Raw genomic sequence first — 25,876 nt, 5'->3', positions numbered from 1 at the left:
CGAAGAACAGCCGGACATAGAATAGACAAACGATATTCCTTATAAGGAATTGAAGCAACTTTTCGCAAGACATCAGCAAACCACTCGGGAAAGTCTGGTGAATCGGAGTCCGGGAACGAGTGCCGCTACCAGATGAGTTGAAGAAGGTGGTCAGGATGCTGAGGTGAAGGACAGAAAGTTATCTCATGCGGACGAGTTAGCAAAGTAGTGCCTGTGCGATGCTTGCCTGCCGACAAGGAGTAAACGGGACAAGAGAGAAGGCTGTGCGCGCGCATTCCGAGGCCGAGCGAGCGCGCGTTGCTTGTAAATGGTTGTGTTCTCTGAGAAGAGTCCGTGAGCCAGTGAACGAGTCAGTACTACTAGTGACTACAGTGTCTGGTGGGCCGACGGTCCGAGCGCATCGGTCGTGTTACGTGCTCCGTATTTTCTGACGTCCAGCAGAGTTGAGATCGGGACCCGCGGTTTGCTCGTGTTTCACCGCGAGATAAGGCACGGCTACTCTTGCGATAGCACGAGAAGCCTCCTGGTGTATGTTACGTGACGTTAGTTCGAAACTCCTCGAGAGTTGAGCTGTGCGCGTGCACGCACTGTAATTCGGAGACGACTGAGAACTATGAGTTCTCTAGACTGAAATCGGAACGAAAAGTTCGAAACGTTGTGCTTGATAGTTGGTTGCATTTAAAAGAGGAAGCTTGGAGACTGTTATAAAGTTACTGAAAAATTAATTGCCAAGATGTATTCAGACGGGCACGAAGTAGACGGCAGCTGGGTGCTGCGCGTTTTCGTGACGGATCTTCAGGTCGAAAGAAGTCTTCGTATCAAAGGAGAACTTCATATTGGAGGTGTCATGCTTCGTCTTGTTGAAGATCTTGGTAAGAATATTTTATTTATTGTATAGGTATATTGAATCTGGTGAAGACGGTGCACTTGTACCATGTTATGAATGTTCTATAGGAAACTGAAAAATAGGTAATTTTAAATTTTAGAATCTTGTTTCGATGATATGTCTACACTATTTATTTTTTTAACATTTGTCTATACGGTTCTCTCAGTTGAATGTATTTGGTAAACTGCGTGGGTTGCTTATGATGCAGCAACAAGTTGCGGGATCCGAACGTAGTAGGAAGGCAGGAGGCAAGATCGGTGCGCTTGGAGCTGGTGTAGCGCTCGAGAGTGGAAAAACTGGATGCCCGAACTAGTTTTGCCATGATGTGCGACTCCTTTATGCTAAGGAACTCTCGTCCCTTCGTTCCTGCGACACGTGAAACGATTCAATGCAAGAGTCTCACACAGTTAAACCTTATTTGTGCTTACTCCAAAACAATTTCATCATCAACATACAGACTAAGAGTGCAATTAGTTAAGCATCCGGTACGCCCTCGTATTCTCTTTAAAAGCAACCAAGAAAAAGTCAACGGCAAGATAAATTGATAGGACGAATAAAGTCGAGGCGATCGAGTCAGTTTGTTGAATTAGCCAATTTCAATTAATCGAGCCTGCAAGTCCCTGCGTTCCGTAGCGTGTACCAACGAGCAAGACTGACGCTAACGATTCGGGCTTAAAGGTTCTACAGAGAGTTTCAAAAACAAAAGAAAAATCCTGTGGCATGCATTCCAGATGTGAGGCGGGAGAATTTAAAACAGGATACGAACAGCCGATGCGACGGCCTTTAGCTGTCTTTAAAAGAATCCAAAGTTGGAGCAATTATCGCATAAATTGGTCATGAAATATGAAGTACATAGACTTTACGATCGTGTATACCCGGAGAAAATTCGTGGCGCGAAAGCCCGCACGAGCTCGCCGACTCAGTCCGTAGTACGGTTCTATTCTCGGCAATTGCGATAATAGTTTAAAATTAAACCTCAGCCATGCGTCCATACGAGCCGCGTAACCGGCTCGCTGTCACAGTGTGTATCCTCCGACATTTCAAGCTCGCCTTTTTATTTTGCTCGTAGGTACGGCATCGACACGATTATTTGTATATCTACGTCCGTGTTATGTATGCCCCGGGGTCGGCGTCTATTACCTATTAGTATATTTTCGGCGGTGCGCCGAAAAAGATATTCCTTTTCCTTGCTCAAGCTCATGGACGCTCGCCAACCATAGGTTTATTTTAGCATCGTGCCTCATCTATTTGACTTTCCAACTATGTATGGTGTTTTAAGGCGCTTGGCATTCTCTATGGGGAGCCGCCCGCCATACCCCACGAAAACACCCACCCGCTTTTACTCGCTCCAAGACACCACGTACATTCCTAACCGCTTGAAATCCTCAGGACGTGACCGCGCAACGTACCTCTTCGTTCCTGAACACATATGTACGGTTCTTTGATTTTCTTGTTTCTCCATTCTTATGTATATACGTATATAACTTTTTTTTACATATCACTTTCTCAACTGCCATACGAAGCTGCATACACGTACCAATGGTATTTTCGACAAATCCAGGCAACCTCGTTTCATATAATTACGCAAACGAAAGTAAATCTATAAATGCTGAAACCTGGAGACATTCACTCGTGTAGGCGGCTCGGCGATATTTCACAGCGACAAATCCAGAGACAGGATCACGCGACAAACCTCCTTTCGTTCTCGCTGGAAGAGGCTTTCCTGGTGAAAGGGCTTCCTTTGGTATATCGCATGCGATCATCCACGATAAGACCGTAATCCTTGCGTCTGTAATGTGACGCGTGATTAACTAGTCAATAATAACAGTAATATACTTGGCAACGATCGTTTCATAGAAACGTAATGACTTTCCCTTTTCGATAATTTCATACCGTCCACTCGCATTTACTATGGGTAGTCTCACTGTGACGTCGTCTTCGAAAGACATCCCATTTAGCAGTGTATACGGAGCAGAAGGCTTCTCCTCTTCAGCCAAATGATACGAGTTTAAAGATGAGATTTAATTTAACGCTTGATGCTGGCATTGTAGAGAGCGGATTTGTTGCCGTGAATTCCATTAGGTTTTCTATTCGAAATGTCAAAGAGAGTGAGAGAGATGGAAGATACTGAAGAGCAAGAATATCGAGACAGGTATAGTATCTGGCAGTATCTTTTGTGGGGTGGTCCCTTTGGGTTCTGACCTGACAGGTTACCTATACACAGGTGTCCCACAGTTCCTTCTGGCAGACTGTTCTGCCAATGATAAACATTTATGTAAATGCACGTCTTGGGGCTGTAAGGGAAACACGAGGGGCTTATTTTAAGAACTGAATGTTGCCGAGAAGAGCCGGGAAGTTTTGATGCAATTGGAAAATTACGTTGCCAAGAAGGAAACGACGGGGGATGCATTTATGATAGTTTCGACGCGACGTTGCACTAAGAGGAAACTCTGCACCGGACGCAACAGCTTATAAACGATACGCTTAAGCCCAATATAAATGCATTATTGTCTGAATTACTGAACAGTTGCACGGCTAGGGCAAGTTCGCATTATATGGTAATAAGTCCAGTGCGTTAACGTAACATTTATATTTATTAGGAAAAGTTGAAGCCTTGAATTGGATTTAGGATAAATGCCAGGTGCTAATTCAAGTAGTAAATTCGAAAAATTTGCACTCAATTCTGCAAATGACTATCGCTGTTTATTTATCGTGAAATCAATTGTGAAATTTGAAATTCCGGCCATTTCTATTTACTCGTACTGGTGTGTCGCAACGTTCACTTTGTTTGTCAATATCGTGGAAGTTACGCAAGAAAACAAGGATATTCGTATGGCCGTGTTCCTGAACGTATACGATGCTTTTGTTATATAACGTGACGATATAACTCGCGAAATTTTCAGTGGTTCTCAAATATTCACTTTATCGGATTAACGAAGTATTTCGTTTTTTGAGTGTAGCTCCTTTATTTAATGTACATAATTAAGCTGCGTTGATGTACCTAAGAAGTATGTATCACCAGGAGCAACCTGGTCTCATGTACCGTACGTCAGCAACTGGATGACAAGACCACATTCTTCTTACGTTACTTCTGCGAAATTCAGAAGACTCTTCGACTCCTCCAGCTCTACCAGATCTCCGCCCATTCGATTCTCTTCACCTACTGGCTACCATTCCTGCTGTAAACTTAGCTTGTTCAAATTTACCTGGAACCCTTCGCTACCCCATGGGAGCAAACAAGCATTAACCCCCCGAACCGAGAAAACACGGTTGCTGCGAAGAGGTGTTGTAGAAGGAATTCTTTTTTTTTTTTTTTTCAAAAACTCCTAAACCTCGAACGATTCTCGAAAAACTTCCAGGTTCTTGTCTCAGTGAAAAGTGACGTGACCTGCGGCGCAGGTGGCAATGTTTATAGACGGTTACGACACTAATAACCTGCATGTCTACTTGGTATACTGCAAGGAGGTGGACGAGGACACAGCTGAACTGCGTGGGTAGTGTCGGCTATGCGATCCGTGATTTTTGTGCATTCGCGAATAATAATTACGAGGGCGAACCCAGCGCTGCCTTACGAGCCACTTAACTTGAATTATCTACTCGGCTTACGTGGCGTCGGATTACTGGATGGTAATTTTATCCCTTGAGGATTAGGTACGTATATGTAGGTACGTAGAGGTACCTAGGTGCAGAGGTACACAAGCTACTTGACAGTGGCCTTGTCACAAAATTATGTCAATGGGATCATTTGACGCTATTGATGAAAACTGGTCCAGCGCTGCTATTCTCTGCCGATGGCGTCATCGCGCTTCACGAACGTGTTGGAAGTTCAAAATAATTTGATGTCTGAGATGATATTAAAAAATGAATATTTCATATCTTCGCTCACTTAACACCTATCCGCTGCTTTCCTCTGAGCGATGCCAGCTGGCGCTTCTAGGGGTAGCCTGGGCATTCTAGCGACGTCAGGGAAAGTGGTGGCTGTCGGTCGTGCCGAATCGCGAAGTCAGGTGTAGCGCGACAATTATATTTGCGCGCCGAATTTATTCCAGATGCCAGCACCTTCGTGTCCTCCCACTTATTGTAAATTTTCGTAGCTTCGCGAAGGGATAAGTCTTGCTCTTCCCATTTGCCTGTAGGCAGTGAATACGGAAGCAGCAGGTATTTATAGTAAAAATTATAGAAATCGCTTGTAAGGACGTTATTTTATTAGATTTGTTTTTCTATCACTCTCTTAGGTATTTGGGCCATTGTCCCGTGGTCAACGTAGGACTATTTTATTCGGCTTGGATTTTTATTAGAAGCAAATTACGTACTGGAAGCACACGAGGTGCTGGATATTGGAAGCTTCATGGCTACGGCTGGTTATCTCGATCACGTAAATACAAAAAATTGTCACCACGATTCTCTATGTTAATATATTTTTATATATAAGGTGCGTGCGTAGCGAAATTCAGTAATTTGTCTTAAACGGTATTTATATATATTAAATTCCTTTTATTATATAGCCGCATATCATTGATTATACGTTATCGCTCAAATTGTTCAAAGCTCGTATTCTGGTAGTGTTTTCTCTGTTACTGTGTTTTACCATAAATGTGTAATAGAAAAATAGTGTTATATTACAACACTCACTGAGGAATTAAAAGCATTTATTGTAGTTCACTTCGCAGGCCCGTTTTACCATCTCAAGACAAGGTCGCTCTTACGGTACTTCGTACGCGTCTAGTGTTTCTTTTAACCCGAAGGACCGTAACCGTCATCGGGATCGCAAATTCCGAACCGTGAGGAAATACCGTTACCATTTCCATATCAATGGATTGTACTTGTCTCGCGGACGCGTTGACAACCACGAGAACCGTGTACTTGGGACGCTAAAGGAAAACAGGGGAAAGTACGTTCAGTTTTGGAACATCATAAATCTCATTTGCGAGGGATACCCAGCAGAGATGATACCGCCTGTACAGCCTGGTCCTTTCCGAGAAAGGACTTAAGAAGATTAACCATTGCTCAGGACCTATGGGTTTGACAAAATCATTCATGGACGGTGAGTATTTTTCTTGACAGCTGTCAAGAAAATGGAACTTGTTCCACACTGGCATTCGAAGTCTACTGTAAATTTCTACGTTACCGAGAATCACGTGCTCGCTCATATGTATATTTACATTGTATAAACTGTTAAGCATATTAACGTCTATTAGATTCCTGCTTGAGGAGATAATAATCCGAATGGATCCCTAGATGGTTATCAATCGTGCTAATTTGAGGGTGCTAACTGCTAACTCTCGCACGTGCCTGCGATAAATATCTTAATCTATCCTGTGACGGCTATCGTCAAAATAGTAAAAATATGGTAATCACGTGACAACCGTAAAAACTGCATTATTCGCGTACGTCAGTAATTGAGGATATGTTGCCTTTTTTTTGTGATTATTATTTTCACTCTTCTTGGGATTCTCCAGTCGATCTCATTTGTGACGAATTTTTCGTGTTTACGAGTGAGTCACTGCATTGCGCTGTCTTGTTCGCTGATGCATTTTACCCCCGTGTTAAATTACACGGCGATTGTACACGTAGCACTGCAGGAATACGCGATAAACGTTACGTTCGAGCGAATAATTCCCAGAGCACACGTCACTTTTTAGCGTTTCACAGTCTGGCGACTGCACTCAGCGGGATTTGTAATTAGACGTGAATCATCCTCGAGAATCGTGCTAAACGAGTGAGAAAAATAAAGAGATGAAATGAAAGTAAGCAGCGAGAAGAATCGGAAACGCGTACTCTCGAGATCTACGAGAAATTCTTTCGCTTACATTCAACTTTGAAAGACCCTGTACCCGAAAGCTTCAAGTATCGAACAATTCTGTTTGTTTCCTCGTACAGTGACCGTTGGACCACCCTCCGGTTAGGGGTAGAAGTTTTCCAAGACAATAGAAGTGCCATTCACCGTTCCGATAAAGAACTTCGCAGTGCCTGAAATCCTCTGAAAAGCCCATTGAGGGAAAAGTAAAAACGCAAATATCCTTCGCACAAAAGACAATGCGAAATTCGTATATAAAATTTTGCAAATGGTTTTGTGTACAGCAGGGCCATAAGAACTTTATCCAATTGGCGAAATTCCAGCTTACACGCGTACTGACTCTGACAAAAAATGTCGAACCGGGTCTTCTGAGTCATCGTACAGCTGTTGATTCACCAGTGTTTGCCATGGTCCGAAATATGAGGAAACACGTAAACCTTAGACACGTCGTCGCATACATTTGTTTCCTTACCGTGCGAGAAAGAGAGATAGAGAATGTGACAATAATCTGACTACCTTCACGTAACAGATAAGATACCCTAAATCAATGTACACAGGCGCCAGAGGAAGAGGTGGCTCGAAAAACTCAATGGGCCTGACACAAATACGAGACTCCGGACCGTAACATCACTTTGACTATCTTCATTAATACATCTTCAAGCTATTTCGTAAATCGGTATCGGTCCTCGTCACGACACCAAATGCCGTCCTGATAAACTACTGAGTCTTCATGGTCTATCGATTTTTATTTCTTTATTATCTTTTTTTCTTTCATCTCCCTACTTTCATTTAATCAATCACCAAGGCTACACTAATAGAATGTATGTACATATATTCTATATAGCTCATGCACGTATATTGTAGGTTATGCACGACCTTCGTCAGGGTCAGAAGTAAAGTTGCGTCACACACGAACAATCCACTCTGTTTTTTTGTCTTCTAGAAACAATGTACAAGTTGACTCCAGCGGTAAGTGTCGCCATGTTGAAACCATCTACGGGTTATATGCCCCAGACATTACGTGGCTAGGAATGAAAAGCATCCCGTGATACTGGCGATACATTATTCAATCTCGGAGTGTTATCGCGACGAGAGCGTGATATGTGGCAGGAGTACGCGCCGCCACGATTAATCAAAGACACAGGGCTTATACGACCAGCGACAATAATGATATTTATGGGAGCGAGAGAGCATTGAAATACGTCGGTGAGCTCACTACCTACTTCTGAAGATCACGCGGCCACTTATTCCTCAGGCTTATGAAAACTTCCAGGGAACCTTGACAGAGTGACTTCATTATGAGTCCTGTAATTACGAAGGACGGACCTTATATGTCCACTGTGATATACACGAGATTCTTGTACCATGTTTGATGATTTCCAGTTAAAATTTCTACGAATCTACGCTACCAGCGATTCTTCGTGACCGTACTCTCAAGCCAATGTAGACGCGCTGTGTATTTCCTTACGGATATTGCGAAAGTCTTTTACGTTCCTGGCGTAGGTACTCTTGGTATGTATATACACGTTATAGTCACTAGAGCACGAGTTACGGTTAATTATGGTACGCTCGATTAATTATGGCGCTATTAAGCCCAGACATTTCGTTTCCAAAAGATAGATTCCAACATGGCGTCTGTTGAGTTTCGTAACGAGAATACTTTTACGATTCTTACGTAGCCCTGAAATTCCTGAAGTCCTTCGGGAGCAAGGCGCACAGAAACCGGAATGTACCAATTGATTTGAATATCGATCCGCGAAATACGAATAGGTCCGGTTCGCTATTGGAATTTGAGTCCGGCCGATAGCTTGTAGGAAGCCAGTATTACGCTGCACCAACGAATTGCCTGAATACAAAGTCACCCTGTTTGTTGCGCGTTATAGACTACGCTACTGATCTTACTCTCTTTCTCTCTCTCTCTCTCTCTCTCCATCTTTTACGTTCCTTATACTCTCCGTCCTTCGCCGTCTTTTTCCACCCACGCATTCCTCGCGCGCCGAACACGCGTACGGGTATTTCATTCAGTTTATCTAAGCGGACCACGAGCGTCAGGAATATATGCAGAATAGTATACGCATACAACGTGGACATCCATTTCTTTCAAAGAAATGGGAATACCAATGCTATTCCCGGATTCGTTGAGCGATAACATCCATCGAAAACAAAACAGCTGTTCAAAGAACCGTAACCTCGAAGCGCCGTGGGCGTCTGTACTTCTAACGCGAGAATTCACAGCTCGATCGTCCAACTTAGAGGCGTCGTCGTTCCGGTTTCAGATTAGTTAGAATTAAATATCACGGGATATACGTTCCCACTGCAAGTAATATCGTTCTCTAACGAGAGATTAGCTGGAACACCTTTTTTTAATCGTATCAAGCCTCATTTCAGCACGTAGACACTGTAAAACTCATTCGAACGCAGAGTTCACTTTCCTTTGATAAATGACAAAATTACAAGAACTCTCCGAGACACTTTCTTTACAGTTACGGAAATACGTTGACTTTCCGTTTCCACGCGTCTCGTTACGTTCGACGAAACATAAAACTGTCAGATTCGCTTGGATGATCAGACGCCAGCATTTACGTACAGGTAGAGCCTGGTAATTCGTAATGCACTCGGCATTCCTAAGAGGTACGCAAGGTTGACGGAAAGGAAGGAACTCTGACTAAAGATACAGTCAAGATGGATTCCCGAGGAGTTATCTAGCCTTCTCAACCGGCCTCTTATCTTCTCTATTTTGACTTTTTGGGCAGCGCCGTTTTTACAGGCCCCGAGTACCCAAGGCCCATATCCTAACTCTGAGCACTCGTGCGTGACACTGCGAGCCCTCTTTTAGCCATTCGTGTCTGACAGATCCCCGAGCTCATTTTTACGTAGCATCCAAACTACCATTCCTTCTCACTGTCTCTGCCGCGAGACTCCAACATCCGAGTACCTTTATGACAGCTCTGACTCTATCGCTAGATAAACTACCTAGATAGACTGGATCTCACCGAGGGGATCCGACTTCAAAGGTACCCAGAGGATTCTTAGCTCCCTTCATAATCCCAGATCTTCTTCCTAGAATTTTTCATCGACCCTCAGCCACCATTCCTACACGTATACCACACTCATATGCATACAAATCTAATCTCTCTCCAACTCGAAATCAAGAGCGATGTAAATTAGCAGGACCAGCAGTAGCAGCTGATCTGACACAGGTGCGCGTGTCGTTCCTTCACCTTCATCAAGATCCTTCGGGTCACCTTTATTACGTCCAGCGTGATTAAACGTAATGGACGTCCGTTCAAGCGTGTGAACACGTTACGTTAACTTTATCTCTATACGTCATTCTCGGTTCGGAGAGATTTAAATGGCCGACGACGGAAATTTAAAATTATTATATATATATATACACATATATAACAGCAGTACCAGTACAGCATAGGTGCCATGAAATCGAATGCCGTATATATTTTTTTCAAGATCTTTCCCACGATCGAGGTGAACAAAAATGTGAAATCTTTAGCGTGGGCAGACCACGGGCTCTTGGCAGTCGCAACTTGTGCTCCGATGGCAAACGGCGGATCCGTCTTGACAGAGTAACGACTCCATCTATATAAGGCGAGCTTTCTCTGTCCCAAGTTGCTGCACGAATCCATAAGGTTTCAGGAACGTTTCGAACGTCTCCAAGAGCAGAGAGACTTGCTGTATACCTATACCATCTATATGGGCATGGACGGTGCGAAAATTCTATGCAAGTATATTACGTGGGCGCCCACTTCAGGAGTCGTCACACCGTTAACGACTAAGATGAGGATAATGATAACGGCGATGATTACGTGCGAAAAGTTGATCGGACGTGGCTACTTGATGTAATGATATAACTGGGTACATCCTATAGTGTCTACCGAGCTCTTTGCCACTTTAGAGTGTATATCGTTTTATGTTACTGATTGCTCAAGCTGGATGTGACCTTATTGATTTTTTTTACGCAACCCCAGATATGGCGATCCGATTGGCAGCTCCGACACGACCAAGGTGTTCTCTATCGTCTGTGTTATAACTGATATTTGACACCCGACCAAACATTCTATACACGCGCTCGATCGAATGTAAACCAAAGACGCACGCATGCTACGCGAGAGCTTACGTATATATATATATATATATATATATATATATACACGCGATATATAATGTGCTTTTATATTCTTGGCATCGTCTATAAACCTGACACGCGTCCCGGCGCGTAGCATTTCGTAACGCAAGTGCGTAATTGATTGGCAACAACGTGGAGCTCTGAATCATTTGAATGGTCTCTCTGTTGGTTGAGAGGGATCTTGGCAGAATCTTCTTGGTAATTGGAGCACGTTATAGATTCGAGCCTTTGATAAATATCAGCTAGTAACAGTCTTCGCGTAGACGAATATCCAATGTAAACGTACGAGGGAGAGTTTTATGAAGGAATGACTGTCTAGGTGACAATTTCTAAATGGTAAACATCTTTATGATAATTATTACCAACCCACTCGGGACACTTTCAATACGCATAGATCTAGATACAATAAGCAATTCGACGGATCAAACGATAGGTAGAGTTACACCTCTGCAACGGTAGCTGGTTTAGAATCATGTCCGACGTTTGAGACGATGATGATGACTCGACGCTTCACGTACAGATATATTACTTCGAACGTCAATATCTATCCGCGCTACCTATTGCTTCTATTGGTGCACGCAGCTGCACGCACCTATCGCGTGAGCTTGGTGAGAGTCTGTCGACATCCGCGGGAACATTTATTATCATTACCAAAATTATCCTCGGAGCAAGATGGCGTCTCGGTGAAAGTCTCGAAGTCAATGGTGCAAACTCTTCGGCGAACTGAACTTTCCTGCTCCGTGGACTTCTGACTCGTGGTCATTGATTTGACTTTACAATGTTGAAACGGGATATGATTAATGTGACGACGATGGAGAGAATTCGCTCGTGCATCTTTGACATACGTATGTATATGCACAACATATATCTCGCGGCGGTCGCACGCTCAGCGCTCAGCCAGATGACAAATAAAACCTGCAGAAACAATGGTACATTGTGTTCCCTGGTAGGAATATAGAGACTGCGTACGCATGGCATCCGTTTCTGATCTCATGTATGAATACGTACGTGACCGTATGTCATCATGGTGGTGGGAGTACACGCCTCCCGTAGTCTCTGAGTCGCGGTTGATGCCGAGTTTAAAGATAGCTTCTGACGTCATCGAAGACTCCTCTGGCTGGCCAGTCTCCCTCCTCAAACCCGAGATCTTCGATTTGGTCTCGGGATCTTCGATTCTTCTCGAAATCAAAACAAACGATTGAACGTTACTTTGAAATATTTTATATAAATTACGTCCTCGTCACACGTACTCGTGCCGATTGTGTATCTGGAATTTTTGTGGATTACCTTATCTTCATTATTTCGTAACAGTAGCTTTATAGTAGACCGAAGATATGGTATTGAACGTTTTAACATAGCGAATGGCAAGCGTAACTCAGTCGATAGTTTTACTGGAGCTTTACGCAGGCGTAATGTCACCGGTATGTGGTGACGTTGCCGAGCGCCGACTGCGTTGATTCCCCTGGCCGTGTTTGCAGATTCGCGAAAAATAAGCGTTCACAGCCTTCACCTTCAGGCTCTTGCCTACCGTTCGCCAAAAAAGGAGCGGCTCGACTTTTTAGTCTCGGGTGATTCACGCCATCACGTTAAAACCAATGCTCCATAGTTCCACTTTCCGCGTAATGGCGACTAGAGTGAAAATTTGCAAGACAACTGGCTCCCGTAGGTGGAATGTAAGCGGTGGGTAACTGACCTTTCCCAGGAAAGAACTGACTGTCTTGAGGATTCTCAGTCGCCGACGACAAGTGACATGCCGCATACTACAAGTGCTATTACGAGAAGCACTTATTGTCTCTTAAGACAATAACCATGGGTTAAACAGTGGCATCCATTGGACTGTCTCAATTAATTCGCACGGGGACGCAAAAAGAGTAAATTCCGGCAGACGAGCGTACGAAAACACCAGCCACAATGCAATCGCTAAATTCATCCGTGTTATTCGACTAGGCGTGTCTCGTGTATTATATACGAATAAAGCCAACTCGCACGTGACACTCTTCGCGTGGCCTTGCGGGATTCTGCTCCATAGATGGATAAGAATACAGTCGAGGTACGCACACCTTGATCATTTCTGATATCATGGACCAGCAACACCTCGCGACATCCACTCCTCGAATAGCTGGACTTTATCGTTACCCGTCCGTGTTTATCTCCTCGGTCCACGAATATGTGCTTGGGTGCATGTGCGCATCAGCACTGCATGCGAATCTCGCGATTCTCTTAAGTACGCGAAATAAGTCACACAATGAACGAGGTCGAGTCCGTGACACGAATCTAGCTGTTCTTTTAAATTTCTATATCTCATAATCCAATACGGCCCAGTGGTTACCCTCATGCATTTATTTCACTTTATCCTTTCGGCCTATTGACCTCATCTTCATGCGTGACCTTGATGAGGACTGGTCGATATGAAATTAAGAAGATTCACGTTACACGTTACGGCGACGCAACACGCGAAGCCAGTCGTATTTTATTTTCTATCAAGGCAATAGAATTCTGCCGAGTCCTCTCGCAATTCCGTCGAGTGCAGAATCGTGTATCGATCCTCGTTTTTGGTATAGTGACTGTACGTATTCGTGAGGAGGATGCACGTTACATTCCTAGAGCTCTGGCCGAGTGCCCAGATGCTAGATTCAAGTGCATACCTTCAAGTGCAATCGTTAATTGCACCTTTTTATTCGTTGGACAATTCAAGCGATTCGTTCAGGAGATACTGTTTCTTGCAGCAATACAATCCACTGTATGTACAGTATATACTTCAGCGCACATAACGTAGACTCTGTTACACCGCTCTGGGGATTTTCAAATGTTTCAACATTAATTTACTCAGCTGCCTACTTAGACGTATTCTTAGTCGTACGCGAAGAAAAACATTCCAAGGAAAATATAAGACTTTCGAGCCTTACCTCTCTGGGGTTGCATTCGTATGAAAGAACGTTTAATCAGACCGACGGATACTTATCAGCTTATGCTAATATTATTTCACGCTATTATCTACGCAGAAACCGCTTCTGGTTATCTTATCGAGTTTCGCAGGAATATCGCTGCCCGTACTGGTTCCTTTTTCACTTATAAGTCAATTAGTTATGTACACAGTACTCTATGCGCTAAACACTCTTCTATCACGTTCTAAACAATGATCTAGACATATTATTGACTCCGGTCTTCACTTCCGAGAACATAACGTATTCCCATTGTAAGATCTGGACAATAGCAAGAATGATGCTGGAGGTCCATAACGTCACGATTACTTAGAATCCTATAGGATTGGCTATGTAAGATCACCAACAGGATCTACCTACATCAATGTATTAATGCGTGGGCGAATCAGGCTTCCTGGCTCCATTCACTTCGACGCCTTCGTGTCCATTCATGGTGTTTAGTATTTACTATGCCGAACCCGCGTAGCGCGGATCATCGTTATCTTAACTAACGCAACACGAAAGCCCTTTGCCTGCCCCGTGGATCCGGCAGCGCAATGGAATTTCGAAAAGTCGCGAAGCAAAGGTGTTCGGCTGAGAATTAATGCGATAAAGGCCGGTCACGCAATGCACCATTGGCTCTGGTAATTAGCGCGATTTACATTGCGTAAAAGTCTTACACGATAAATTACGATTTTACCAACCCACGTTGCCATCGCTTTACAGTCCCACCGCGACGTGAAACGGCCTTAATCCGACTTGCTGATTATTATAATTTTCTTATTTAGACCCACGTACTACGTACGTATACGTATAATGCGAACCGTGGAATGGCCTGCATTCGTTTATGATTTAGCATGCGAGATACGCCGATACCGATTGGAGCTGGTTCGCCTACGTGACACTAGCGCGGTTCACTATTGGTAAAAATTCTAAACGATAAATAAGATACGTCTTGTGAAATCGTGTTACCGCCATTTTCCAGCCGTCTGCGACCTCTGACACTGATATGCTTTATATATTGGACGATTTTGTTCGAAGGTATACGTGGCACGCCAATGGACACGTGTATTCGATGACGCGTCTGGGACTCAAGGTTTTCCCGAAATCATAGATCTTGGCTTTGTCGCTTGTTTCATTGGGATAAAAATAGGATGAAGCTTATAAACAACGTTTAATTTGATCACTTTGCCAGTTTCAACGATATCACAGATACGCGTGTCACTCTTGCAAGTAGCAAAGTGCAAAGTTACTCGAGTAGGAATTACTGGCAGACCCGTGCAAGAAGCGCGTGGCGCGATGAAAGGAGCCATTCATACGTCAAAGAATTTACCGCGCATAAGAATTGTAACAAGATCGTTAAATTGGTCGATAGTGATTTATCAATTCAAGGTCGTCAAGTCGGCACTACTGTTTCTGCCGATCAAAGAAATTATCAGTATAAAAAAGTTGGATGGAAGTCTATTGACGGTATTTATAATAAATCCTATCTGTTCTTAGCTATATATATGTATATATATATATATATATATATAACTTTGAAGCTGATATCGATCCCACGGTCTCGAAACCTCAAAAAAACTACAGAGTGCCTGTCTGCACGCACTTTCCTTGGCATCCTGCCGCATCATTTTACGTTATTAACTGGATACATTCTGGCCACCCTTTGTTCGATCCTCGTAAACCGCATAGATGGATTTGCACGATGGACGGAGGAAGCGGGTTGGATAAAATAGTGGTAATGATGTCACCGGAAGCACATGATATTCGTAAATATGGCAAAGAGGGTATGTATGTACATTGTACATACGTGCGGCGCGATAAAACGCCCGGAATCTTTTCTCGTGACTGTTTGTATACATACAGACTTACACAAGGAGAGCGTGATATCAGAAACTGGCGGTCCTTCCCTTAACCTCGTGAATCTTTCCACACGACGGCCATTCCTCGTGAGCTTCCAGAGATTGCGTGTTGCAGTATCCCGCGAAGCAGGATGCAGAAAAGATCTCGTATCTTGAGTATATGACTCGAACGGGAATATAAAATCGTCGAGGAAGCTTCGTGAAGAATTATGATAGCACATCTGCGACTAGTACTCTGTGGACCTAACAGGCATTAAGGATTTTACTAAACTTTTGTCCGAGCTCGAGTGAGTTTTAAAGCGTCTCGTAAAGCCTCAATAATAGTTTGCTATAGGGGGTTTTCAGTTTTACAGCAGACATTTTTACAAGAGGGTCTTTATGGCGAGAGGCACTATTGCGAATATTCGTGGCGATACGGGTATGCGAATTTATGATAACTCCTCAGAACGTGGGTGGTGGTAAACGAGACGTTCTGAGGATATTGTTAAATTAAATTGAATTCATGAGTTATTTTTTCTCCTTTCTTTCAAGACTTTCCAGACGCCTTCTGACTAATTTATTAGCGCCACCCTTGACGCACTTGGATATCATGACTAACGCGCGTCTATTATGAGACTTGCAAATCGTATCCAACGATACGCCTAATTTCGTTTACCCGGAAGGCATGGGCGAGACCTTTATTTACATTTTGTCTGGTAAGGAGGATTATTTTTGCACGCGAGATTCACCCCTGCAGTTATTCCACGAGGACGACAACCCCATTTTGTATACGTGTCTATTCAACCGAGAGTACCCTGTGTATATCTACCTCGTGAAGGGAAGGGAGGGAGAATCGTGTTCTCGGATATCTATCTTGCGTCTCTACAGATTGGTACTATATAGGGGTGGAGATCAGCAGTTCCTTTCGGCCAATGGAATTCCGCTGGTCTAGACACAATGCGCCAAACAAATTGTAGTGAGCTGGATCAGCGAAAGCGTAATAAAAAAAAAGAAGGTATTCGCTGCTTGGCTATCAGCGCCAGATCAGAGAGTCGGAAAGTTTTGGAGCTTACGGGTGTCCAGAGAAGTAATTGGTTTTGAGCAGTTTATACAAAAAGTTAGTACACCCAATAGGGAGTCTTATATCGATCCTTTTTACAATCCTGGTAAGAGCTCATCTCGTTTATTGTTCTCGTAGATGCTTCTTGGAGTATAACGAGGGAGGCCTTAAAAACGTTTACGATTCTTCGACGACGAATGTCGTACGTTCACGTTGCGATTGCGAGTCTTTCTTATGATAGGATGCTGCGGTTTCCTGCAAAATTTAACACCGCATCCTACTTCCGCCATATTTTCGCGATATGTCCCAGAACTATAATCATCGGGCCTCTTGGACTGGCTTGAGGAAATTCGATTTCATGTTTTATGGCATAATGCGAATATGCACGGCGCCAGCTTTCTGCCCTCGCGGTTACGCACACCGATCTTAAGATCGATGGGGAAATCGTGGATCTTCCGGAATCTTCCCTTCGACGAAAGTTCCTCCTTGGTCTCCTACCAACTTCCCCCAATAAATTACAACTCCATTACACAGCATAGAGCCAACTTCTGAATAGTCTACACTTACTCAACTCGGATAGCACAGTCCGATTCGGCTGGCGTATCGCAAGGATACTTCGACCCAAGGACAGTGCTTGCATACAAAACAATCGTAAAGTGTCATTCCAGGCATCGTCATCCGTTCATTCACGATGGCGCCAGACGTCATAGAGTACCGATCCACGTCAGCTAATCAAAAAGTCTAATGGCATCGTTCACGGAATAAAATTCAGCAGCTCCTCTGCTGCTTTATTTAACCTGTAACTTTTGTTCAGTCATTTTATACTCATGTCATACTGAACGGTTCAGACTGACACATCGGTAATTAATGCTACTGGGTCGGGAAAGAGGCGAAAATAACTACAGACATCATTAACCTCTTTTTTACGTCTACATTTATTTATTATTTAATTTTTTTTTTCAAAGAAAACGTGAGGTCCCATTCGTGAAATTACGGTGGAAACTTACACCACGTAAATTCAACGCCCCGGAAGCTTCCAGCAGTCGTGCCTCATTACTGGGTGCATTTCCCGTGGAGCGACTAATTGCTGACTCTTTCTCTCCACTACGCCGTGTATATTCTCCCCTCTACGTTTCTACTCCCGGCTCCAACTTACAATTGGACTTTACATCAGTCTCTCTGGTATTTCTCTCGGTTCATTCTCATTCGCCAGTGAAAATGAGCGCTTCGCGAGCGATAGAGCGTGAGCGTCCAGCTTGCACACGCCTCATCGTCAGCTTACTCGAACAAGCCAAGGGTGAAATCGATTTCGTTATAATCCTCTGTCCACCGTTCGACCCCTCCTTTCGAGTTGATTCGGTGTTGGCTTACAGAAATCAAGCGGGTCGGTCATGGAAATATAGCTCGAATAACGATCCTACAAATTGAATAATTATAACTGTTGCTTTCCGTCCAATGAATATTTAGACGGTCTATAACTGAAGTCTACCTATCAATTAGTATAGTACAGTACGACATTATATTTTATTTTTGCTTGAATAGACGAAAATCTTTGGAAAACAAGATTTCTGTATTTTTAGACACGTCTTAAGGAAAATAGTGTTTGTTATTCTCCGTAGTATCTCTTGGCACACGATTGCTAAATATATACATATATAGGTCCTCGTAATCATCGTCAATGTAAACTATGTATATGTCACAATTTTTTTCTCCCGCGGTTTCATATGTTTTTAGATAGCACATATCGCGCAGAAAGCTATACCTTTGTACGCATATGTGGATGATTCGATGAGGATAGCATTTATTAATTGTATCCAATGTTCTTAAAGATTCATATGTATTACAACCCTCGATGACTATTTTGCTTACCTCATTGCCCATCTCATAATGCACTTTTTGCGGACTACGTTTAGTGAACACGAAAGGATTGCCAAATGCACAGAGCGAAAAGTCCAATAATACCTCTGGGATTTCCAGGCCGCCCCATCTTGAGTTCTATAAATATTATTCCGACCTACTTCCAGCAAGAAGGGAACGAGAAGTTGCCATAAAACAAATTTATCTTCTGACGTTACTCTCTGTAGGTCCTATTCCTCAGCGTTTGTACAAAGTTTCTAATTATATGTTCTCAATCAATTAAAAAAAAAAAAAAAAAAAAAAAAAAAGGGGAAAAAAAAAAAAAAAAAAAAAAAAAAAAAAAAAAAAATTTGGTGAAAGTATTCCAGCTCGACATTTAACCCAGTCATCGAGAAGTCATCGGAAATATATTTTTTTTAAAAAAAAAAAAAAAAAAAAAAAAAAAAAAAAGGTTCATCCTGTATTAATCCGTCAATCGTACCACCGCTATTCCGACTGATCGCCCACGTATTGAAATTTACCGCTCATGGCATAATCGTCTACGAGAGTCAAGAAGTATTTTTGACATCTTACGAATATTACGATGCAATTAACGGAATGGTATTTTTATAGCGCTACCATAAAGGTTGACCTCTGCGACAAGTAATTTCCATAACTCGTTGAGCGTCGAGAAAGAGGCTGTCAAGTATAGTAAGGAAGTGAAGAAAAAAAATATATGGAAGCCTCGGTCATGATGTCATCACTAGGTGGGTTATCGCCACGAAGATTACTCTTGAGCCGCGACAAACTGGGTCACCCTTTTACGTCCTGCCATGAAACCTACCCTAATTGGTGAGAAAATAATAGGGTCAGCCTGTCAAGGCCTCGCGTACCCAATAACAAAGGACAAAAGAGTCATCCCCCATTTCCGTGTGCCCAATGTCGTATACACTAAAAGCGTTAAAGCCAACCGTCTTTGAAAGCGATCTTGTCCAGCACGATTGAAAGGTATGGAAACCAAGAGACTCACACTAATAAAATAAAGCTGAGTATATTTTTCACCAAGGGACAGACTGTCGATTTCGTCTCGACTGAACTTAACGAACCATTCCATGGAAATCCGTTCTGATTGTCCGCCATGAACTCGGCACGCGAAACTTTATCATAACAAAGGCTCTATGCGGTATGAGAAGGGACGTTGTCAGCCAGAAATTTGACCCTGACGCAAGAAGCATCGCCATATTACAATTCAACACGTATGATGGATTGCCATTCCGATATTCAAGACTCATCCCCTACGTTGCGGCTGTTCCACCAGGAAATGCATTAATCCCATAATAATGGATCTCTGGAAGCGCAGTGGTGGATCCTGACAACAGTCTCTATCCTGAGTGGCGAAGCCAATTTTGTGCAAGCTATATGGTCTAGCTCTGATTGGCCAAGCCGTTCCGAGGTCGTTGTTCCGACGTCTATTGTGCACTCTTCCCAACTCTCTGTGTACAGGTACACCCGTACTCGGCCGACCATCTCCATACGTATTCCACCGTAGCTGGTACCTACTCGTGCATTGGCACCTAGACAAGAGGAACGTAAACCCGTACGTATAATGTATCCAGGACTGGTAGAAACGTATAAAGTAGCTTGTACATAGCCGTTACCGGGATCGCGTAGCATGGTTTTCTATTTACCACGAAGACTCCTGTTCGTCACTTCTTTATATATGTATATATATATACCGCATTTCCCCGTGTGAGTCCCGTAATACTCGGAGGATTATGTAAAGGCACTTCCTGTAACCTTTCATCACAATGGTGGCCGGGTGTGGGCGATGCCGAGTACTCGAGTCCGACTCGAATACTCGTTTCACTGGTGTGCCGCTATCGAGAGTCATCGAGCACAGCGGAGCGTGCCCGTGGAACAGACGCGAATACAGCCACTGGCACAGGGGCTTTTCTATACGACGTACATCGTACATAGGAGGATCCGGAGGGTCTATTGCCTGGTAAATGACGCGAGGAAAAACGATCTTCAATGTTGCAAAGGGAGACAAGACAGAAGAGTCGCTGCTCGTTTCCAGACAGGGCAGTTTTAACGCCAGGAGAAATCAGTGCAGAGGATCTTTAACGTTGCACGAGGTTCAGATCGTGAATCAGACGTCAATTAGAAATGATTTAAAAGAATGAATTAATATCTAACGTTTAATTGAACTGTCGGGACCCGTATGGACGGTCAATTGCTACCGATTCTAATTCATTAGACACACCCGCATAAGTCGCTCTACGGAAGAGCAGCGAAATCAATATCCACGTTGAGTTATATTTTATTATTTTGAAATTTAAGGCATTGCCGTTGCTGTGCTGCTGCTTTCGAAATTTCCATTTATCGTATTATAGGTAGCACCGTGCTATCGCACTCTGTTCCTTGTGGTCTCATGAAAATAAATATACGAGAATTACGACTCGACACCAGTCACGCTGTCGCTCTCAGCTGACTTTAATGGAAATCCAACGTGATCTTGTAAAACGAGCGTTTTGCTAATCTGATAACAACGCGATAATGGTCTTATCTAATCTGCTCGGTACCACGGTATCTATTTTCAAAAGACTATATCGATTTCGTGCGGATGACTGCCCAATGACATATTGCGATTCTTTGACGTTTAGAGGATTTTTAAATATTTTCTTAACCTTATCGCTCCAGCCTGACCTTACTCCCACGATGGCCCATTGCTATGTGGTACTACCTATTGATCTGCTGCTAGATACCAGATATCGGACCCAGGGAGTGTTTTGACCTGACCTGATTTTCGCACAGTTTATACTAACAGTTGGTAAATCTCATAATAGGTGCTTTTATGCCGATTGGAACACCGCAACGATGGTTTTTCATTATTTTTATCAGTTTGCTCGCAAATTTATCCAGATCAGTCAGCTCGGATTAGACAAATATACAGAATAGCAGAATCAGTCTGGTTCTACTATCAGAGTTTTTTATGCGAGGAAATATTGCCAAGCTAGAAAAAGTAAGTTCCGGTCGAACAGAACTTTCCTTACGCGTCGCAACGTTTGCAACGGAAACAGTTACGGCCTTGAAGCGCTAATTACATTCATCATACATATTCATTCATTCACTATGAGGATGTCCATACAGACATCCCCGACATAAGAGAATACGATTCGTCGTCTACAGACCTCGTACAATATGTTGAATTTAAAGCATAGCGAAATTATCGTCCTTTTATTTCACACCTTTCAAGCTTGTAAACTGGTAAGTCGAAAGGTCAGGAGATGTAAAGGTAACGTCGTAAGGGAAAAGGGCGGATCCCAAAGCAATGAATTGTGTCCTCGTGCAAGCTGCAAACTGCGGATGTCTACTCTAACGAGGTCGCTGATAAAGCATATGGTGAAACTGCAGAGAACGAGTCAGTGCAAAGATAGAAGATACGTACGCGCATGAATTTATGTATGCGCGTACGCGTAAACGCCCCCCAGGAACACTTGATAATGATAATGGCTCACGGAAGGTTTCAGCCGTTTTCTCGTAATTTCAAATCGGCCGAAATCGTGACAAAAGTAAATTAAAACGAATTCCACCGACTCGAACTATTTTTTTTATCAAGATAAATACAAACCATAAAGTGAAAACGAATCGTCTCACTCCGTTCCGGTATCTTCATCTCCCTCTAATTATCTTAATCTTAACGAGATCTCCAATACGTATGTACAGTGAAATTCTAATAATCGTAATTTCTCAATGTATATCGTATAAAGAACATTGACAAATGTTATTCATTACCGTTGGAAATTATATTTGACTTATCGTTCGTCTCTTCTTCTTCGTTTAACATTCTTACGTCTATCTGTGTCAGAGAACGTCGCATGGTATTGAATTACACGCGTCGCCACTGGCCGTTGTTAGGGGATACAGACGGATTAAGCTTAGTTGAAGGCGTTTGGCGTGAGTCAGTGCTTATTTTAGAACAATTAAGGGCCACCAGGCGAGAACGACGCATTTCAACGTACCAGAGGAGTTCGAATTGATCCCGATGATAAAAGAGCGCGTCCCCAATAATACTGTCATCAGCGTCTCCTTGGCTGAGCTATCATTTTTCATCGGGATCATCGCAGTTGCACGGTAGCTCGAACACCTACGATATAATCGAAACGAGTGCCGGAGGCAGTAAGCGCGCTATGTTAAATAGGCCGTGCAACAGGTCTCTTCTCAAATTTGCGTACAGCTTCCCGCGAGATCTCCGCAAGTAGAAAAGCACCAACCGCAAGCAAGCATGGAGCTAACCGTTACACCAATTACTGGCCGACTCGTGGAAAGATGTAATTCAGAGTCTCAACACTTTGAGAGTTGAGGGTAATTATCGCGATTAATCGCGTCCATAGAAATGACAAGGGGCAAGGATACATGCATAGGTGTACTTACGAGCAGGGACAGAGTGTATATATATAAAACATTCAACCCTTAGCTCATTAGGCTCTATTCATTTGAGTATGCCGTGGCTCAAAGGCATTAGCTCCTATGTCAGCAAACACCATAATCGTTAGCCGTCGCGCGGGTTTACAGGAACTAGTACGCAAATTCGAAGAGATGAGGACGCCAACGACGCGTAAGTCGAGCTTAATTATGCGAAAGCTCAAAGGACGGGGTTTGCATCGTGGTACACGCGTGCTAATCTGGTTAGCTCCTTCCGGTCGATATGATCCGAGCGTAGACGTTGGAACCGTTGTCTTTACGAAGGAACTAAGTTAGGGTTGCCTTACACAGCCACCCTTTCCAAGGTGAGGGTAGCCCCGTTAGAAAGGGAGTTGGCAGCTAGGAGTTTGACAACAGCCAGAGCGTGCAGCCCCTGTTCCCTTGTTGACAGAACTAGCACGTGCCCTTATGGTCCTCTTTGAATGGCCCACATTTCTTTACTCTACGTATAATAATAACCATCGGGGCCTTGCGTATCTGCATGCGTGCACGCGCTCACCCTCCCCCCTCTCCGCCCCTCTTCAAAGAACCCCTTCGCCATCACTCTGGAACCCATCAGAAATCTACCTACCCCCCGCTACGTCTTTGTTGAGTATTGTCAAATCCTCGTCCATATAATACGCATGTACGTACAACCCTTCCATTATATTACATTATAATATTATTGCGGCTTCCTGCTCGATCACCCCTAGTCTAATGCGCAGATCCAAAACCCATGTCGCTTTTCTCTCATTGTTCTCTCATTAACGCGAGCCCTCGACTTACCCCTATACGCATACAATTTAGCGCATAAATCAAAGACTGCACGACAGATCGTCAATCTATTGTCGCTATAAGTATAGATATATGCTTTGTTAGGTACAGACTTTGGAAATGCTACGCGCATTCCCATTCGACGCGCTACGTTGTACGCGTATGCGTGCATTGCTGTACAACGAACGACGATAATAAACATCATCCTCACTGGTACTCCCGTGTGTATTCGATTGCGAGGTACTCGGTGCGTGTCACGCGAACCGTAAACGTGCCCTACTTCCGTCGCGCTGCTAGAATCGTTTGGTAGCTTCGTTATCGCGTTATTACCACATGCGTTCCCTTTCGTACATAATAACTCAGCAGTTGTATATATGGGAGCGCGAAAGTTTGAAATTATTCTTGGCAACAGTAGCAAAGAGGAAACGTGTCCGCGGTACGGTCACGCTACTCCTTAGTGAATGAAACCGTGACCGTGTTTTCGGTTAGCGATAAATTCCACATTAAGATTAAGGCAAAGCTACTAAAGTCGACGAGCGCTATACGTGCGCGCAGTTCCTCTTAGATACCTTCGTTAACGAAGATACGGATAATAGCATGCTTAGATTCTCGGCTCGCCCACAGCAGACCGAGACTTAGGTACTGTAGGTGCAGCCTACCGATCGTGACCGGAAAACTCCTGGGTCGCCTTACACTGTGCATCAACAGGGCCGGGACCGAAATAGCATCGTTTCTCAAAATAAAAGGACCAGGAAATAAGTGGTTCGGTTCCGTCATCGGTGACTTCCTGCACCACCGTCTACGCCATTCGTGACTTCAGCTTCCTTAAGCATACCAAACCACTTCACCCTAGGTACCCACTCACTCGTCTTTCTTACCACTCGTGCTGCTACGTCTCTCTACGTACGTGTCTGATGGTGCGTATGAGGTACGCCGTAGCCAAGGGGTATAAATAGAGTCCCGATGCAAATATTGCGGTCGTTGCCACCGCGCCAGGCCTCGAAACTAAAAGGCCCAACGTGGTGCAGTTCAGTCCCTATACTTGGAATATTCTCGGACGGAGACAGGAAGTTTCGCGAGTGCCTTGAGAAATGCGAAGCGTACCTAGAGTTCTCGGAGGCGGTGAAGGAAAGAGAGAAGGTTCGATGCACCGACGTCAGAGGATGACGCCCTGAACGGTAAAGCAGGATGGCAAACTTCCGGGTCGCAAGAACTCGCAGGGTGGTATATACTGTATTGCATTAGTGTGTCACCAGGCCACTCCTAATAACTCGCCATGGCTCTTTGTTATTCAAAGAACATTTTCTATCGAAGGTTCGACGGGTTGAGCCCGTTTCCGTTCTGCGTTCGAAGTGACCCGTTCTTGTTACGCTTTCAAGTCGCTCGAGTTCTTTGTAGACACCCTGAGAAGGGCAAATCATATTTTCTTATTATCCAATAATTTTTTCAGTATTGTCTCCATTTTATAAAAAAATATTTTTCTTCTGGTGCCCCTGAGCATGCTTGTCTCTAATAACGGGTTTATCATTCTCTTAATATGAAAGTCGTTAGGCAGTTTAAAGTCCATTTTTCTTTTTTCGCCAACCATCAGAGCGCAGATCCGCATTGCGAGCGGCGATTTAAGCCGGATTAAGTTCGAACCTCGTAAGCGAAACGGGATAACTTCACGTCTGGCCCTAAAGCCAGACTATATTTATAGGTCGCAGCTGCACAATGCACTTGGTGCCTCGCGAGAACGCAACGTCAAAGAACGAGTAAAGGACAGAGAATCCAGAGGAACTACGGCCCTTGTTAGTCGTCCTCTGTTACCAGCGTACACGCACGTGCGCCGCCTCACTGCTCGTAATAACATAACGGTGCGTTAAAATGCGATACGCGCAACCGCATGGGAATCCTTCTTCGAAGATGGATATAGCGAGAGGGCACCGTAGCAGGTCTTTATTTCACGGTTCCATTGGCACCACTTTAAAATTCGATAACCTCAACCCTTGGACGAGGTAGACGCTTATTTATGGAATACAGAAAACACGTGTAAGTGCGTGTCACGTCTGTCCACGAGCACGTTGAGTGCTAGGAGGCACGCACCGGTCCCGAGAATCCCCATAAACGAGAGGCATTGATAAATGTTTATGCGTAACCCCCCCCCCCCGCCCCCG

General features: G+C 43.8%; 1 protein-coding gene and 2 long non-coding RNA genes across 3 annotated transcripts in view; 2 read left to right on the top strand and 1 right to left on the bottom strand.

The window, feature by feature from the left end:
• Window positions 1-325: 325 nt before the first annotated feature.
• The window catches only part of LOC107265841 (unc-112-related protein), a 31,815-nt gene continuing 6,264 nt past the window's right edge, over window positions 326-25,876 (top strand). Inside the window, exon 1 of the mRNA XM_015735699.2 lies at window positions 326-872. Coding sequence (XP_015591185.1) covers window positions 734-872 — 139 coding nt within the window. The 5' untranslated portion in view covers window positions 326-733. The remainder of the gene's footprint in view (window positions 873-25,876) is intronic.
• Window positions 1,100-12,075, bottom strand: LOC112494069. Its single transcript, XR_003059199.1, has 3 exons — window positions 11,833-12,075; window positions 11,476-11,739; window positions 1,100-1,252 (listed from the first exon to the last, which is right to left on the bottom strand). It is a non-coding gene; the product is annotated as an uncharacterized LOC112494069 (long non-coding RNA).
• Window positions 4,901-5,401, top strand: LOC107265847. The gene is made up of 2 exons (XR_001537304.1): window positions 4,901-5,044; window positions 5,122-5,401. It is a non-coding gene; the product is annotated as an uncharacterized LOC107265847 (long non-coding RNA).

This window comes from Cephus cinctus, unplaced genomic scaffold (assembly GCF_000341935.2).
Source record: "Cephus cinctus unplaced genomic scaffold, Ccin1 Ccin1_scaffold0240, whole genome shotgun sequence".
NCBI classification, from domain to species: Eukaryota; Metazoa; Arthropoda; class Insecta; order Hymenoptera; family Cephidae; genus Cephus; species Cephus cinctus.
Note: the sequence above shows the minus strand (reverse complement) of the source record. Positions and strands in the feature narration are given on the sequence as shown.